General features: G+C 42.5%; 1 protein-coding gene across 1 annotated transcript; it reads left to right on the forward strand.

Moving 5' to 3' along the window:
- The first annotated feature begins 595 nt into the window (after positions 1-595).
- Positions 596-3246, forward strand: SOST (sclerostin). Its single transcript, XM_010117660.2, has 2 exons — positions 596-1039; positions 2825-3246. Exons 1-2 carry the CDS (start codon positions 820-822, stop codon positions 3244-3246), a joined length of 642 nt encoding a protein of 213 aa, XP_010115962.2. The 5' UTR covers positions 596-819.
- Positions 3247-13728: the final 10482 nt, after the last annotated feature.

Below are 13728 nucleotides of genomic sequence, written 5' to 3' on the forward strand. Positions count from 1 at the left end.
AGTAGTATGAAAATGCAAATGGAAAAGCAAGCAAATGAAAAGGTTTGTTGGGTTTTTTTTTTTTTTTTAAAAAAAGATAAAAATGTGTGAAAGAGCACATCAAAAAGCATGATGTACAACATCCTGGCTGCTTACCCTACCATATTCCAACTAGCCTGTTTTTTAAGGAAAACTAACCCAAACAACTTCTCGTTTTGAAAAGAGGCTCTTTCTTGTTTCTTCTAGTACATTTGTGAAACAAAATGCAGAGCTCCTTGTTTTGTAAAAGGAAAAAAAAAAGCTATCCCCCCCCGGCCACGCCCCAGTCATTTGCCTGCGGAGACTGAGAAGCAGAACTACTGAGCTCCAGTTTCTAGATTTGCTTACTTTCTACCAAGGGCAGGGGGGGAGAGGAAGAAGAATGGTTAAAATAAAAAGTCTGAAAAAATCTTGGGAAAAGGCAGTAGCCAAAGATTCAACTCTGGAGGTAGAAGCAGGATTTAATTATACCATTGTTAGAAAAAACTGCGGAAAGTCTTGCCAGGTTGCAATCCATCCTAGTTTTGTCAGTCGCCGTTGCTGCCAGGCACAAAACTGAAGCGCGTATGGGGAGTTTTTACACAGAAGTTGTAGGATATTGTCACCAGCCCACCCCCACACACCCATTTTATTTCGCACCGACAAAAGCTGAGATGAATGAGTTGTTGTCTGGCCCGTCCCACTTTGTATGGTCATTGGCTGGCTGGGTTCTAAAAAGGATTTTAAAAAGGGGAATAATGTGCCTTTGCCTGGGATCTGAGACTGTCAGGGTGCTGAGAAGCTGATCCGTGAGCTGCCACCATGCAGATCTCCTGGGCTGCGTGCTCTGTCTGTCTCTTAATACAAATCACGTTTCGATCTGTGGAAGGGTGGCAGATGTTTAAAAATGACGCGACAGAAATCATTCCCGAGATCACTGAAAATACCGAAGCACCGATGGAGCAGACTTTCAGCAACAACAACACAATGAACCAGGCAAAGCACGGAGGAAGGCATATACAGCAAGCTCCAGACCCTAACGGTAAGGAAAACGGGATCATTATCAGTGTTTTAGCCTCTAGCAGACAGTTTGTAAAAGAATGCTTGCTATCATATATGTTTATTTATTAAAACCTTGAGGTGTAGACCTCATGTGCAAGTCATAGGGAGTTACGTCCGCTGTTGAAGAATATCAGTGTAAATGTTAGAAGGGATATACTGGAGTTTACTGATAAAAAATACTGTCTATTGAACCGTCCTTAGGTACTACAATTTGCGTTTCTGTCCTGCTCAGCTGCTCTCTGCAGACACAACTCCAGTAAATAAAACCTGCAGCAGATACTATTGAAATGTCTCTGTGTTTTGCGCTCCCAAGAACGATGAGGAAATATCACAAGTCAGCTTTCTCTCTTGGGCGTCAGGATGGGGCAATGGGTTGACAGTGGAGAGAGCAGAAGTTCTCAATATTAGAGTCAGAGTAGCCGTGTCTGCGTATGTGCTGCGGTGGTACAATACGCCTGATTCAGAGCATTATTTTTTACATAGACATCATTTTCTTAAATGCTTAGGTAACTCAGGAGGATTCGTCTAAGTGCACATGGAATTCAGTTGTCAGCATTTTTGTCACAGCATTATGACAAGGATGGTTTCATTTCATTAACACAGTCCTTAAAAAAATGAAATCTTACTCGCTGTACATTGATAAATATAAACCTGAGCACTAAAAATCACGTTTCTGTACCTCAGAGGAAAAACAAAAATTAAAATGTCTGTACAAATATTGTTCTGTCACTAAGGACTCGGGGTCAGAATTCCCCTTCAATGTGCTGAGGGGGGAACCACCTTGTGCACAGCAAGAAGGGGCCTTCTACTTATAAGCTGACCTTTGAGGATTTCCACCCCCAAGTAGCGTTCCTGAGTCAAAACGACCCTTAACCAAGAGAACATTAACATGTGCTTCTCTAGATGAAGTTCTTTGATAAACACCTTCAGAAACCAAATTCTGTGGCTTCCAAACAAGTCAATTAGCCAAGCATGTCACTTGGCAAAAGAGACACCTTCAGAAAAAGTCTGTTCCTACAATTGAAAAGTTTTCCTAAATCCTTAATGCTAGATAAATCTTATATTTCCTAATGTTTTGTTTGCATATAGCTATCCATTGCAAAAATGGGGGAAAAAACCCCACTGTAAGGTTCCTCATCAGCCAGAAGATGCCTTTAGCCGTCTGAAGGAAATTATGTGGGAGATGTGGGATTATCACAAGAGCAGTAAACTTGGAAAACCTAATGCTTGATGAGTGACAATTCCCTCGCACTGTTGTTACCAGCTAATTTCCCTCACCCGGAACACATTGTGCTAGTTAAAAATCACTTAAGGAACACTTGCTTTGTTGCACAAGGATTTAAATCTGGAGTCAACCTCTGAAGTCAATAAACTAGAGCCATGGGGGAAGGTTTTGCCCGCAGGTTAATGAAGCCAGGAGAATCCCATCAAAATTGCCCGTGAAGTAACCGCTGCTGCTGGGGTTGCTTCAGGGGCTCCACTGCCCCCCTGCACAACCCTGACATGGACGTTAGCTAGTGGCAAGAGAAGGATTTTGTTCATCCATTTGTACGTTGTTATTCAAGGGTCTCACAATGAGAGCAGCCAAATATTCGGAAGCTGCACGAGTGAGCCTTTGGAGATGCTCTTCCCAAAATCTGCCATTCGGGATGTCCAGCTTGTGTCTAGCTCAGAGATTTTTTGCTACAGAAAAAACAAAAAAAAAAGTGCTTTCTCAGGGACAGGGAAGAAAGTAGTTGGTAATTAATGTATTTCTCGTTTGCAGATGCTTCCGACTTTAGCTGCAGAGAAATGCGAACCACCCGCTACGTCACAGAGGGGCCTTGCCGCAGCGTCAAGCCCGTCAAGGAGCTGGTCTGCTCCGGTCAGTGCGTCCCTTCACACCTCCTTCCCAACTCTATTGGGAGAGGGAAGTGGTGGCGTCAGAACGCCCTGGATTATCGCTGCATTCCTGCTCACACCCGCACGCAGCGCATCCAGATGGCCTGTCCCGAGGAAGAGACTCGGACTTACAAATTCCGAGCTGTCACGTCCTGCAAATGCAAGCGCTACACTCGCTACCACAACCAGTCTGAGCTGAAGGACTTTGGAAAGGAAACTGCCAGGCCTCAGAAGAACAGGAAGCCCCGTATCTCCAGAGCCAGGAGCAGCAAATCCAACCAGCACGAGTTAGAAAATGCTTATTAGAAGGTGGCTGTGAGTGATACAGCCTAGCAGCTCTGGATATTTTACAAAACACCAAATGGCACTCACAGGCCACGGCATGACGTTCTGACTGCAGTAGGTTCCAATTCCTTCTGCTCAGCCGGGTCAAACGCTCACATAGTCAAAAATCTATCAGATTCTGGCAGTTATGGTCTGATAAGAGAATGAGATAAGCGGAGCTGGGGGTAGCAACAACTAAATTGAGTCTGAGAGGAGAGGTGCACCTTGGAGATTCATGCGAGGGCACGTGGCTTGTACAAGTAGGAAGGCAGGGGAAAGCGAAGCTGTTACGGTGACAATCACACTTTGTTAGAAGTCATTCTGCTCACTTCATGTGAAAAGAACGCTGAGATCCCTCTCCCACTTATCAAAGTGCCATGATGTAGGACAAGCATGCCATTAAGGAAGCACCAGGAGAGTCACCGACCTCTGAAAGTTAGTGATGGCAGGGATTTCAACAGCGAGGGTGGCTGAAGTAAAATTGTTGGGAAACTAACATCCTGTCAGATGTCCTCATGCCCCAGCTGGTTCCTCTAAAACACAAAAATGAAAATATGACACTCGTGTTCTCAAAACAGAAGTAGAAGTGTTAATTAAAAGACTGTAGGATAAATGGATTCAAAACTGAGATTTCACAACTAAAACCAGACTTGTTTTAGGGACAATGATTTGGTTTAGGAACAGTTAAACGAATTCTATGAAGTGGAGCAGATTTATGAGATGGATGCTCCTCTCGAACCAGATAACCTCACTGATGTTTGTCCTGTAAACAGCTAACGATGTGCATAATTTAACGTAAAATATACCCATTATTCCTTATTTCCTAGAACACAATTGACTTTAGCATCAGCTTAGATATCTCAATTTACATTTTCTATTCTGTAGAGTTTGGGTTATCTGGCCACACACTTTGTAGTGCTAAGACTCTGCAAGCCAGGTTCTGGGAGTAAGGTGCTGTTTCTGCATTAAAAGCGAACCTCTGCTAATTTTAAAGTCATGAATTCCTCTAGAAAAGTCTTTGGTATGTGCAGCTTTGCTAAGTCTTGAGTTTGACAGCAACTTTCCTTTACATCCAAACTAATGTTTGTGTTTTCACATTAAATTGTCACACGCTGTGTATATCCTGTAGAAGTGCTAAGCCTAGTGTCAGATGAAGACAATTTGGGAAGAAAACAGTTCCTCACTGTTCTTATTTTCTATGTAGAATTTATGCTGAAATCATATAAACGATGGAAATTTGCAATGTTGATAGATTTTGCAATTATTTTATGTGGGACCAGGACCTAGAGAGAAAAGGCATTGTTTCAGAGAGTGATTTACATATTTATTTTTTTTCTCAGAAATTATTTATGCAATGTTTTTTCCTTGTAGAGAACGAGAAGTAATACTGCTTTTAAAATATTAGTCTGTCATTTTTAATTTTAAATACATTGTTAATAAAGTAGAAAACGTGATTCATTATAGGAAGACTCATTGATTTTCAGCTATAGTATAAAGCGGATTTGCTGCAAAGCCAGGGAATTGCAGAAGAGTCAGTGTGTCGACTCCCATTTCGGTGATAAAGTGCGCCAGGGTCCTTAATTCTCAATCAATAGCCCACACATCTCTAAAGAAACTCCACCCTGAAACTTCTTGCTTCAATGCACAACATTTCTCATGGAAAAAAAGTCTTCTTGGGCAGGTGGAGAGCTCAGAACTATCTCAATATTCTCGTTTCTCCTTCCCCTTGGGAAGAAAAACTCAGCCGATTTCGGTTTCCCTCCTACTCCCAGTGACATTTCTTGATTCCTGTGTTCACAACCTGAGAAAGCCACCAAAGAAATCAAGAAGTCTGTGAACTGTCGATCAAGATTTCTTGATTGAAATCTGATTGCTTCAGATTTCTGTAATTGAAAATGAAAAAAAAAAAAGTGTGGGATCCCCTTGCAAGCGCTGCCAAGAAACAGTGAAACCTTTTAACAATTTGATATTGCAGACCCACGCCCATTTCCATTTGTAAGGCCGCGTTCTTTGACAAAGAAAGCCACTTTCCGACAAAGTCAGAGAAAACTGATCTTGGACCTCACGTAGCATGCAGAGCTTTAATACAGCTGTCAAGACGACCAGCTTTTCCAAGACAGCCAGTAGAGAAGGTGTCATTTCACCACTATTATTTGACGCCTCATGTAAAAACCTAGCACAAACAGTTGTCCTACCTGTCACAACATTTTCCAGACTGTGACTTTATGAATTTGGCACTGCGGGATTAATTTTCAGAAATCAGCATGAACTTGCTTAAGCAAGTGCTTAAGCAGGAAAAGCAGTTCAGTTTCTCTGGAAAGCTATTCCACGCTCTCACTGGCATCTAAAATTATTGGCATCTTGTTTTTTAAACGTTGACTGTGAAAAATTTACTCCACTTTATCTGAGACTCCATGCTGGACTCCAGGCAGTTCAGAAGCATCGTGCCTGCTGTGGCTGAACCGGTGATCTCTTTATCCCAAATATTTCACCTTAAAGACACCCTGAGGCTCTTGAACTGCTGGATTCCTCCCAATGCCTGCCTTGTTAGCATTGTTAGCAGGCGCCTCTCTTTTTTTTTTCTCTAAATCTACATGATTTTAGCCTCAGATTAGTACATATTACTTATAACTGTTAGTAGGGCTCTAGAACAACACAGAAATGTAGAGAGTGGCTTACTGCTCTAATAAATGATGCAAGTGTTTGCTGAAAGCATTTTTTAGGGCTCAAGGGATGTGCTGTGCAGGGGAGATGCCGTCTTTAACTGGGGCTTCGAGAATGAGCGTCTGCAGGGAATTTCAGTTTGGCTCTCACACCGAGTCTGTACACGGAGGAAATAACTGAAAACAGAGCGACTTTAGAGATTGTCCTTGCCTCAGTGAAACGTTACTGGACACAAGACATACATGGGACAGGCTCTTTCAGAGTCACAAATAGTCCAAAGGGGCAGAGACATGCTGTGCCCTCGTACAGAAGCATTAAACAGTTTTTCGTCAGGACTATAAACTCTGCAGGCAGGAGCGAACTTCTTCATTGTAATTTTTGCAATAAAATAGCACAATGGTACGTAATTTGGGTGCTACTGAACTATAAGTAGCAACAGGTCGCTGAATTTACCTTCGCTTGGCTGCAGACAGCTGCCTGTCAGCAGCTGAACCACTGTCATAATGGGTAGTCCACAGAAAAACAATAAAGTTGCTTTTTTCAGACAGGACTCATGATTTCTCCCAGTCAGCTTTGAACATTTATCCCTCATTTTTACTTCCAACTTGTGTAGACAACGAACCATGGCACATTCTCTACAACATACTCACTGCCGTTCAATAGTCAGCGTGCCTACTTTTTCTAGCAAAACTGCAGTTCTGCCCTTATTCAGTGAAAGAGAAACTCACAGGCAGCACAGACAGCCTGCTGCTATCCACAGGGTCCCAAAGATTTTGCACGAGGTTCAACTTTTTAATTCCAAATGGCACAATAAAGAGCATAACTTTATCCGGCGAGTCCCCAGGCCCAGGAAACACGTCGTGTGTGTGTTCTGCAAATGTGGTTGAGAAAGCCAGCATCACGAAATACAGAAGGAATAAACATGTATTTTTTTTAGCCACATGACATCAACTTATAATTAGCTCGTTTCACTCAAATTGGTGCAGCATATGGGTGCACAGAACCAACTTTTCTATAGTAAACAGGCTCAAAAGTCTTAAATTAACGTAGAACAAATTTATACGCAGCTTGAGCTGGGATTGGACGTGCTGTGCAGCTGTAACCTGAAATTTGAATAAAAGTCCCCTTGACGGGCAGGTAATGGCAGCCCGCCTTTAAAACAACTGGCAGCTTCAAATACAGCCAGCACGGGCTGCAGAACTTGCAGCAAACACAGCTGATGTCATGCCGTTCTACAGAACAGTGCGGCTGCTCCCCTTGCAGTCATAGAGCCGTCAAAGACCAGTTCTGCACAAAGCTTTTTCCAGTTACACGCAAAGGGATGGACGTTTCCCTTCCGTCCCCGGAACTATGGGAATAGTTTTTACACTGAATGCTGGAGAGCTGGAACGTCAAGCTGCAGTGTTTCATGGACAAGGCTCACGATGCCTTGTCTTTTCATTGAGTTAGGAATATGGTGCTTTTCTGTATTTTTTGATACCATAATGGATTTTATTCTCACTAGAGTATAATAAACGTACTGTGCCTGAAGTCCAAAGGGAAGGAAGCAATGCTGATTCTTCTCCTGACGCCGTATAAGGAACTAGCTATTTCTCTCAATCCTAAAAGCTCTCAATGCTTTTCTCCACGCTGAACAACTCTCTCAGCCTGTCCTCACAGGAGAGGTGCTCCAGCCCTCTAATCATCTTTGTGACCCTCCTCTGGAGCCACTCGAGGAGGTCCATGTCTTTCTTACTCTGGGGCCTCCAGAACTGGACCCAGTGCTGCAGGGGGGTCTCACCAGGGCAGAGCAGGGGGGCAGAATCCCCTCCCTCGACCTGCCAGCCACGCTCCTCTTGATGCAGCCCAGGATGGGGTTGGCTTTCCGGGCTGCAAGCGCACGTTGCCAGCTCATATTCAGTTTTTCATCCACAAATACCCCTAGAGTCCTTCTCTGCAGGGCCACTTATTGCCCAGCCTGTACCCATGGTTGGGATTGCCTCGACCCAGGCACAGGACCTTGCAGTTGGCCTTGTTGAACTTCATGAAGTTCACATGGGCCTAAATGTCCAGCCTGTCAAGGTCCCTCTGGATGGCACCTTCCCCTCTACAGCATCACCCACACCACTTACCTTGGTGTCCTTTTGGACACTTTAGTATCTAAGCGTGTAAACCATCCCAGCCCTGCTGCTCCCTAGTGCTACCAGGGGCTGACTGGTCCATGCTGGTGCCATGAACATCCATTTCAGCCACTCCAAGCATGTCAGTGCATGATGTGAATCCCTTTTTTTTTTCCACGTCCTGGCTACTCAGATTCTATCTGATCTAGATGGGGCTGTCATGACACTTTGGCACTAGCAATTCAGATTGAAATTGTCCCCTTCTTATGAATTTGCAGGGCACACCAGGATGTGGAAACATTGCTCTGTGTTTGGTGTCCATATGGGTAATGCCATCGTTTTAATCTCAATGGGAAGCAGCCCCAACTCCTCGACTGAGTTACACATCCGAAGTAGTAAGGCTCCCACACCGGCAGTATTAACCTTCATAGAATCATAGAATCACAGAAGCGTTTGGGTTGGAAGGGACCTTCAAAGCCCACCCAGCCCAACCCCCTGCCAGGAGCAGGGACATCTCCAACCGGATCAGGTTGCTCAGAGCCACATCCAACCTGGCCTGGAACGTTTCCAGGGATGGGGCATCCAGCACCTCTCTGGGCAACCTGGGACAGTGTCCCACCACCCTCAGTGTAAAAGATTTCAGACTCAAGCCTTCTTGTTCATGGCTTTCCAGGCAATTTAAATATACTCCCAAACCAAGGAATAAAAGTGTATTTATTTTGTGGTTATCAAGCCCCTAAATTAAACAGACATCTTGATCACTTTGCCAACAATTTAATCTTGTGGCACGAGGTTATTTCAATGTCTTAAGAAAACACCTCAGCTCTGGCTAAACAAATAAGTGATGTCATTCTTCATTTAAGCTACCAGATTCTTTGGTGTAAAAACTTCCCTTAGGAGAGGCCTTGGGACATAGTGGCTCCTCTGAGACTATTTACATCTGTCAGATTCTCTAATCTCATCTTCCTTCCTTCCTCCTCTCTATTTCCTTCCCTTTCACTATAAAGTGGCCAGTATTTAACTCTAATGCTTCCAGTCTGCACCACATGCTTTTAGAATTGGGTGGTTGTTCTGTTTTTTTTTTATGTATAACCAGAAATAAGGCTTAATTGAAGGTAATTACTCTCCCATTTGGAGGGGTTTACTATTTGCAGGGCCTTATTTTTTTCTGGTCAAATTAGCAGGAGAAGTTAGTTGTAAAAGTGATCGTTTTCTTCTAAAATTGTTCTTCAGATTAAGGGTGGTGCTCAGAACCAGAAACTTTTCACTCGTGATGAATTTCTGCGTGTCTAGAAACAAAAGTAGCACTATCAGGTAATCATTCCCTTACTGGGAAAACTGGTGTAATTTCAGAATTTAAGCAGTCCTAGTCATGGAGGTCATAGCACTCATCTTTACAAATAACAAATATTTAAAGCAGTCCTTTCTCTGTAGATAAATTATGTGAAATGTAAAACATAACAAAATATAGTCAGCAGGTACACTGTAAAAACTTTCACGTATGGGACTAAAAAAATCCCAGCCCATGGAAGGCAGTTAGGGCTGTACAGCATAAATATAAAATAATAAAAGAATAAAATAACAAAGAAAAGCAGGTTAAACATTCTGGCACGTCCAAGACAAACAAAAGCCTCACGTTGTGAAAGGCACTTCGTGCCCCTGAAGAGAGTATTTTGTGGTGCCACCAGCTTGAGGGCTTTACAAGATTTAATTGCAGTGAGTTAAGTCAGGAGACTGTCACTAGGAGGGGAGAAGAGGTAGTGTGCATCTACAAAACAAAATTTTTCGCTTGCTATTTAATTACACGGGAGAGGGTTAGCTTTTTCTATAGTGCCTCTTTTTTTCTTTTCTTTTTTTTTTTTTGCATTTAAGAATACTGGAAAGTGTTTTTAACAACTGTGAAAATTATTAAGCTGTGTATATATTTCTAAAAGACTCTCTGTGTAAGTGCCATGGGGACTTTGGAAACACTACTGCTCTAGGCAAAGTATTTAGCTGCCACTTTCACTCTTTTCTCTGTGTCACAATACTGTTGTTTGGCATTGTCTACTGTACATCTCATTTTATTTTTCATGCCGTGACTGATTCCAAGCCTCCTTAGTCAGCCATTGTATTTTTCCTGTTGGAAATGCATGTCTTGAGGTGCTATCTCATTGCTGCTTTTCCAAAACGCTCAGACACAAACCTGACGGCATCTGCCAAGGCTTCCACAGAAACGGCTCCTCCTGCGCTTCCAGGCAACTACCACAGGCCGCAAGGATACACGTGGTTTATTTCATACCCGTTTCTGGATAAGTAAAGCCTACACATCTGCTAAAGTCAATTTGGTAAAACATGCCCTGATTTCAGAATGCATGAGCTGCGTAACTAGGGAAGACAAACCAGGCAGGTGACCAAACATGGCTGCAGGAGGAGGATGGACAAGCCAGGCCCCAGTCACTAGCCCCTGCTCTCCTGGCACTGTGCTACGCCTAAATCATTGCTTAAACTCTATTGTTAAGCATCGTGGCCCGGTTTCACTTTCATAGTTTGCCAAGGTAAAATGACAAATCAAAATAAGGTTCCTGTCCTTAAGGCAAAAACTGGCTTCATGACCATCAGGGTCCTTTTCAAATAATTCTATTCTATGGAAATGCACAGGGAGAGTAGAAAAGAAATCCAGGAAAGCAAGCTCCTCTACCAAACCCTCAAAACAAGCCTCTTGATGCTTTTAATTTTTCATCACCTCTGACATTCTTTACTCTGACTCTTTACTCTTTGCATAATCAAAATGACTAATCACAAGATTTTAAAATGAGCTTTCCTCACATAACTTACGACTCATAGGAACTTCAGGCCTTATAAACAAGTAAACAGCTGACAACAGACTTTCAAACATAAAAATAAGTTTAAATAATATCCCAGGATGATGGAAATTTTATGCTCCATAAAAATAATGATCTAGTGATCATTATTTGATGATCACTGAAGCCTCTTCAAAACAAAAGAGTGCATATATGTTAGTTCTGAACTCAACATATAGCTTGAAAAAGACCTAAAGTGAGTAATGTAATAATTTAAAATATATAAACTTAATGGTTCAGAATATTTCTTTTACATGACAGAAGCCAAGTTGAGCAAGTCAGATCAAATCGTCTGAGGAACAATATTTTCCACGAGTTGCAAAGAAGTCGTAGCAATTGCCCAGTTGGAATTGCCTGGTAGATTGTCACTCCTGCTTGTGGCCTTGGCATGGCAGAAAGTGGGCCTCTGTGTCCTCAGCACTAGCCCCCAAGTCCTGACAAAGGAACAGGCTCAGGTCAACTGCTGTTAGGCATCTTTCCGCCACGACCGTGAACCAGCAAGCCCAGACACCAAGAATCCCAGTGCTTCAGTTTTGGCTTTTGAAGATAAAGACAATTTTATAGGCAGACACTCCAACCCTCCTCGTTGTGTTGGGCAGGTGTCCAAACCCATGTGTCTCTTGTTCGCATGGATACTGATTCTATGTCTAAGCCACACTACTTCACAATTTAATTAATTCAGTCTTGAACAACAAGCTCCTGATTGTGAGCTACAGTGTACCTATAAGCTTTCCCTGTCCTTCATTTTAGGTCCACAGTTGGTAATATTGTTGGGGTGGTCAAACACTGGAACCAGTTACCCAGAGAGGCTGTAGAATCTCCATCCATCTTCAAAACCTGACTGGACACAGTCCTGGGCAACCTTCTCCAGCTGACCGTGCCTGAGAGGCGGGGGGGTGGACTAGGTGGTTTCAAGAGATCCCTTCCGACCTCAATAATTCTGTGATACTGCGGTTGTGTAACAAGCAGATAATTTGCTTGTGTCATGGCTGTTTTTCTCCTCTCTGGAACAAAACTGGGAAGCTTCCACCAGTTTGACCTCCAATGCCAGTGGCTAATTCCCTTAACTCACATGGTTGACACCAAGATTATTTTAAGACCACTTCAGCTCTTTGCCAGTGGTTTGTAGGGCGTTCTAAACTCCCTGAAACATAAAGCTTGAAGAGAGTCTCCTGGTTAATTTGAAATAATTATTTACAGCACTGAGAGTTTATTTACTGCTTTATGCAGCAAATGCAAAGAAAAAATAATCACATTCTGTATTAGCTAGCTAAATTAGCTCAGCAGGCTATTCTTACACAACATGAAAATCAAGAAAGACTCTAAAAAGAAAACTGAGGCTTCATTAGGCAAGTAAGCTGATGAGAAATTTGGTATAGATTACACTCCGAGTAACTGGGCAGTATATAGACGTAATTAGCTCCAAGGAGCGCATACATAAGGGATATAGATATGAGTTATATAAATGGAAGTAGAATAGGACAAATGCATTGCAATTGTGGGGCAATGGATATTTATAAGGAAGAAAAGCATCTGGAATATTGGCAAGTCAAATCAGAAGAGCTGAAATGGGGTCTATGTTACTCCCCCAAGTCCATTCTGTTTGACTGGCTAAAGCCTTGAGTCCTGTGTACACTTGGTGTTCTGCATCCTAAATTACAATATCTGGCAGGAAAAAAAAAAAAAAAGTTTTTGCCTTTGATCCTCAGTTAAAGCAGACTGAGAAAATCCCTTTATAATTGGTTAATAGTTCATGGGGCTAAAATTGTTGTTGTAGCACAGTCTGTGGGAACAACACAGGAGAAACATTTCCTGCAGAAAGAATGCTGAAGTTTAATTACTACACATGGCATGAGAGAGGATTTCAATTTTTAGGGCCCTGTGTTCAGGCAGTTACTAGGTAGCCAGCTTGTACTGGAATATTGATGCTTTAGTCTAATCTCTGCTGTGCCAGAGAACAGTGGAGGGGCCTCATTCTCATGATGGGGTAGAAGGAATGCTACACATTTCTGAGGTCTTATCATCGTGTACATTGCTATGCCAGGCAGTTTAATTAATAACTGTCGACATCTTGTCATTTATCATTACCAAAATGGGAGGTGAGGACCCTTCCATGCTCATGCTGTACAAATAAATTAAAGTTGTCTCCACCAGTCTCATGGGTTTGCTGCTGTCAGTCACTCGTGTTGTCCTTCCTGCAGTTCAAAGGCTCACGTCTTATCTTGCTCTCAGGGCTGGGCAGCTATTTATGTGATGTAAAACTAAAACACATGCATGTGCCAGCCTGGGGGATAATCAACCTCGGTTCGTATTGTCGTAGAGGGTTCAATTACTGAGTTCACGATAAGACATTTACGGCGAGATTTGAAACGTACATCAAGGAAGAATGCTTCAGGAGCAAAGACGTGCATAGAAATGGGTCCTTGAGATAGTGGGAAAATGCTGCAGTCAGGTGGCGTCAATATAAGTTTTTTCACTGACTTCAAATGTCATTAGAGCCACATCTTATTTTGATATCACATAGCTAAATAGATCTGTATATGTAAATTGTTCCTCTTTCTTTGAAATCAGATGTCCATTCTGCACATGCCTTAAGAATACGCAGAATGGTTCTGGATACTACTCAGGATTTAGTTTCCAACACTGAAGCAGAAAAACTTCCTCTCTGTGAATGCTTTTATTCTTGGTAGCATTTTAAAGGAAAGATAAATTCCAACTGAAATGAGAATGTGGGCATAACTAGAGGAGTAGTGTGAGTAACGCCATTCCAAACACAATCCATTTTTGGTAAATAAAAATAAATATTTCATTAGAGGGCACAATATGCCAGTGCTGTGTGCAGAGAAACACAGATCTTA

The sequence above is a fragment of the Chlamydotis macqueenii genome, chromosome 25 (assembly GCF_036417535.1).
Source record: "Chlamydotis macqueenii isolate bChlMac1 chromosome 25, bChlMac1.mat, whole genome shotgun sequence".
NCBI classification, from domain to species: Eukaryota; Metazoa; Chordata; class Aves; order Otidiformes; family Otididae; genus Chlamydotis; species Chlamydotis macqueenii.